General features: G+C 34.8%; 1 protein-coding gene across 1 annotated transcript; it reads left to right on the top strand.

Moving 5' to 3' along the window:
- Window positions 1-348: 348 nt before the first annotated feature.
- Window positions 349-2,672, top strand: LOC119986444 (WRKY transcription factor 22-like). Its single transcript, XM_038831002.1, has 3 exons — window positions 349-760; window positions 843-959; window positions 2,110-2,672. The coding sequence occupies exons 1-3, from the start codon at window positions 408-410 to the stop codon at window positions 2,504-2,506; spliced, it is 867 nt and encodes a 288-aa protein (XP_038686930.1). The 5' UTR covers window positions 349-407; the 3' UTR covers window positions 2,507-2,672.
- The last annotated feature ends 2,803 nt before the right edge of the window (window positions 2,673-5,475 follow it).

The raw sequence follows: 5,475 nt of genomic DNA, 5'->3' as shown, positions 1-5,475 counted from the left end.
AGCAGCAAAAAAAAATCAGAAGAAAAGAAAAAAAAAAAAAAAGGGCCTGGCATTTCCACACGTAGAGCAGTCGTAGTTTTATTTTTTTGGTCGTGTCATCTTATCTCAATTTGGTGGATATTTTTTTTAAAATAATTATTAAAAAAGTCCACGCGGGCCAATTAAATGAAGTGTCATCCGTAACTTTCCAAATTATTGGTCAATATTTTAAGCCCTTTGGACATTTTCAAAAGTCAACTCCATGAAAAAAATTGCAAAACCAGAAACCAGTTACTGCAAAACTTGACTTTATTCATATGAACACATCCATCTCATCCCCATACATCTATATATATAAACAAAAATCTTTCTTGGATATTATCTCATGCATATGCAAGTAATAGCATAATTCCTTCTTTAGCAAGTTAATGATGAGTGAATTTGTTTACATGGAAGAAGACTGGGATCTGCAAGCAGTAGTAAGAGGATGGACAGCCAACACTGAAGACTCGGCCAATTTCATGGACAACTCTCCATCTTATTTCACTTCTTCGAGTATTCAACAGCACGATTACTTTCCTTCAAGTTTCAAGGAAAATTTCGAGATCGATGCAGTTTCTGACCAACTTTACGAGCCATTCTTTCCGGTATTGCAACCTCTTGCCACCACCTCCATATCTGTTCCTTGCAAAGAAGCAAAAGAGCCGCAAAAACAGATCAGTCCGAAATTGATTACTAACGAGAGTAGCAAACCTACTACTTCTGTAGCAAAATCAAGAAGGTCAGTTGACTTTTCTTTTCTTTTTCCCTTTGGTTGTTTTCAAAGTTAGAATAAATTGAGACTTATCATTTCCTTTAAGCAGTCGAAAGAATTTGCACAAGAAGGTGGTACAACAAGCAGCAGAAGGTGGCTCACAATCTGATATGTGGGCTTGGCGTAAATACGGCCAGAAACCCATCAAAGGATCTCCCTATCCAAGGTACCATAGAACTTGCTTTACCTCTAGTATTTTAATCTGGGCATCCGTCTGTTTAATTCAAAAGTGATTGTGTTCATGGAAACATGGTTTTGCACTGAAAATTACAAGCAAACATGAATTTGATTTTTAATGAAAGTTTTCTATCTCCTTTTTTGGGAGGAAAAACATGTTGTAACATGTTACATAAGTTTAATTTCATGGTTTGTTACATGTAAAATATATGTCAAATGAAAACTTTACGATAAAATGTTAGGAAATGAAAAGATTTACCTTTTTTTTTAATAAAGAACAAAATATACTTTCAGATGAATAAATTAGATTAGCTAAATATAGAAAAACTATGCTATTTTTCATTTGTTTTCTTGGTAGGTGGTGTAATGGATTAGTTTCTACTAAGCTATTATAATAGAGGAATAGACCATCTAAATTGGAATTTGTATGTCCGGTCCCTAGAAACAAATGGAGAGCGTGTTGTACATTTTAGGCACGAGAACTTCTCTCAAGGAGGAAGTTCGTGCAAGTAATGAATAATGGACATAAAACATTCTTTGAAAACAAAAATTTTCTTGTAAGATAGAGGACAAAAAATTAAAAATTAAAATCCTGGTTTGGAAATTGAAATATAGGTGAGGAAACAGCTTGTCACACATCTTTTTATGAAAAATGGAATATGTATATTTGTCTAGTTGACATGTATGTGGTACAGCTAGCTACCGTCAAAATTGTTAGAAAGTCCCACATCGAAAATCTTTGTAAGACAAATTTACTTCCTGCAATATCTACTAAGCATTTTCCTTAGTTAAGTGAGTTGGGCCTCAGCCCACTTGCTAGTTAGGGAGCAACAAAGTCGGACCCAATATATCTATGGGAATCGGACAATTAGTCTAACATATAAGGGTGACCCACCTCTTTAACTTACAACAACCGGTTTTTCAAGTAAACTTTGGAAACCGGTTGGGTCGGGCCTCCTTGACCTAACCCAAGAGGGACAAATCCGTGAGGGCTCAATGGGTTTAGAGCGGACAAATTATTGTGTGTAGGTGTGGGCCCAATTTATAACATATTATTCCAGAGTTCTCTCATCCTTTAAGCAATAGTTTATCGATGTTATTAAGGAATTTTCTTTTGTTTATTTGGCATATATATGTAGGAGCTACTACAGGTGCAGTAGCTTGAAAGGCTGTTTGGCAAGAAAACAAGTCGAAAGGAGCGGTTCAGATCCTACACAATATATTATCACATACACTGCTGAGCACAGCCATACGCATCCTACTCGTCGACGCTCCCTTCCTGGGAGCACCAGGACCAATAAGTCTTCTCAGCACAAAGAAACAAACATGCCAACAACAACATCCACTGAAGATGTGATCCCAAAATTGGAGGAAGGCCAAACATTAATAATGGAGGATCGTGGGAGTCATGAAATAATGAAGCTTCAAGACATGTTATTCAATGACGATTTATTTCCAAGCATCGAGGATTTTGAAGGGTTTTTCCCGGATCAATATGCTGATAGTTTTGATTTATTGACGAATCTGGAACAATAGCTTTGTTGGGTCATATTTACTAAATGAAAATTTAAAGAAGCTCGATTTTTTTTTCCGAAAAATTGTGTAGTCAATTAGGGATTTGGGGGCTTTACAATTTATTTAAAATTATAAAATATATAATTTGAATTCAATGGTTTGGATAAGAAAGTCCATTTCTATGTTAGTTAGGGCTATTAATATTTGTTTGTACGTTTACGACTTAGATTAAATTTCAAATTCTAAACAACCACATAGAGATGTATGAGTTGGATGAAAATATAGCCTTCCAGCTGAACAACAATGGATTTGGGGTTTCCACAATTTCTTAGAGTTTACAATTTACATCTAATGGTGGCAAACCTCTCAAAAAGTCATACTGTTGGAAACATACAACTCGCGGAAGCGTATAAGGACCTCATAGACATAAACGATAGCTAGACAAGTTTCAAAAATTTCTTAGCAAATACTCGTCACTATAGCACAAACCATATATCAATTAATTGCAAGAAGATTATATACCTTGAGATCTCTCTGATTTGATCTTTAATAATCAAGAATGAAGGATGGAGTCAGCGAGTTTGATACTAAGCTCAAACCTGCGGATCTTCCACCGTATGCACCAATTCCCAAACTTGGATTGAGAGGGTGATCTCTTTTCTCCAAGTACCTGAAGAACACAAACCAAAACTAGTGGAAACGATTAGAGAGTAGAGAGGCCAACCGGTGTCTCAAAAACTTGTGTTAACAAAACACACACTATGTGTGTATTTATAGGGTTCGGCCACACCTAGGGTTTTTCTCCCTAGGTGGGCCGGCCCCTAAGCCTCTCCCTCTCCTAATTCCGGTCCGTTTTGGTTTTCCCCTATCTTCTAGTATTGGGCTTTTGGGCTACAGTGGGGACCAAGTAGGAAAAATAAAACATGTGCTTCCTATGAATTTAATTATCAGCCCAAACCCATGGACATAATTATAATTCATAAATTATAATATATTCCACCTAAAATATTATAATTGCACTCCCCGTTTATCTCAAATTAAATCTGAGCCTTTCGTTATACTTGTTCATAAATTCCTCACGTTAAGTTATAGATACCCGTCAATTAAATATGCCACTGACATATAATATTTAATTGACATCTTTAAATATTTCCTTGATCTTACCGTTTAACTTATTTGAATGTGTCGGATTAATTAAAATCCACCTGCAGGGTTTTGACATAATCTCAAATCCTATAAGCATTCTCAAGAGGGTATCATCAATCCATACTTGGACATGAATTTTATTTACAGATTATTTTTCAATCGTACAATTAATGCAGTGACCCAACTCACTTGGTGTTTGTTGGCCTGTACAAAAAGACCTCACTTTTTAGTAAATCAAAGTCTTGTACATTAAATGCACATGTACCAATAATCTTTAATAAATTAAGAATATGAACAATTTTATAACGTCTGTGTGAGTGTACAATTTTTCATATAGTCAGACTGGAAAATTGACTCGCACATAATCTTGATCAATACACTCCAAGTGTACTGGTATAGTAAGTTCAAGCTTTGCCGCTCTCCGTAACCAAGATAGGTATACTGAAATACTATACCACAGCCAAGCCGACTGTTTGTCCAATTCCGTCTTAGCTGTGATCGCTTACTTATATTCGATAGTAACTTATGAATTGATCTTCCGTGTGCAAGCTTAGACTCTACACACCAATCATATACCATATAGAATAAAAAAACACTGATGCCAATATGTCTTTTCTTATTTTATATGCTAAATATATTTTATTCAAATAAATAAATCAAGTTTGAATATTACATAAACTAATGGCCGTTATCATACTATTCCTATCACATACAAGTTTTAAAAATGATAAAAAAAAATGTGGGGTAATGTGACACACCTCTCAAACCATTAAATTCAAATAGATTGTATAATTTTAAATGAATTGCGGAGCTCTAAATCCGCGACTAACAAGTTTACTATTTATTAAAAAAAATATATAAGGGCGATTCAAAACCCATAAATTTATAGGGGGCGGATTCCCCGTACAAAAGGAAACCCAGAATTTTATTATTGTGTATTTTATGTCTCTTTTTCAATAATGTAATGCCAACTTGGATTTTCTGCTATTTTTTTAATGCAAGTGTGACGCTAGTTGGTTGTCTGCTTCCCTCCCAACTGTTAGCTAATTTGCTGCAAATCAACTACTTAAGTTGATAAGATTGATTATACACAACCATGCCTGTCCCACAAGCATTGAACAATCCATATACAACAATCCAGATGTAATAGGTTGAGGTTATTGACTTTTGAACAAATTGTAGTTATTCTCTTAAATAAAGGCTATACCCCTGGCCCTGGACCACCTCTCGTTTTTTCTATAAATAATGAAATTAATTTTACTCATGCGCGTGTGTTGTGAAATATTCGCAAGCGGACAAAATCGTACAAGTAATAAAGAGTGAATAGAGTATCGTCCCACAAGGATTTTTGGCAATTTCAACTCAATGACAATATAAGCAATTAGCACACTAAAATGACAAGCGAATCGTTGATTTGGTTTTACCTAATGTTAAACAAGTAATTTAAAAGGATACTAAATAAATGGCAAATTGAATGATTAACAAAGCAACAAGCGGAAATTTTGTTTTCAAGCAAAGTAAACACTAAGGCTCCTAATGTCACCACTTCTTATCCGACTAAACTCCTTTGGTTCATTAATTCTCACTTCTCAATTTAGTTGTTGACAACCGATTTCCCAAACTATTCAATGTTCTATTCCTAGATACACTGAAAGTATTTTCAATAGAATCCCTGTTATTCCTAACATTCGGTTTTATATCAAAAATCCCTTAAGCATAATGGAAATCAATTAATGATTGCATAAGTCATGAACCTATATTCCTATGGTTCATACAACCTAGGTTTTCTATGGATTCATACAACCCTAGGTTTATCCTTCCGGTCTCAACCTAGACTAAAAATC

Source organism: Tripterygium wilfordii, chromosome 20 (assembly GCF_013401445.1).
Source record: "Tripterygium wilfordii isolate XIE 37 chromosome 20, ASM1340144v1, whole genome shotgun sequence".
NCBI classification, from domain to species: domain Eukaryota; kingdom Viridiplantae; phylum Streptophyta; class Magnoliopsida; order Celastrales; family Celastraceae; genus Tripterygium; species Tripterygium wilfordii.
This window is presented reverse-complemented; position numbering and strand designations above follow the sequence as displayed.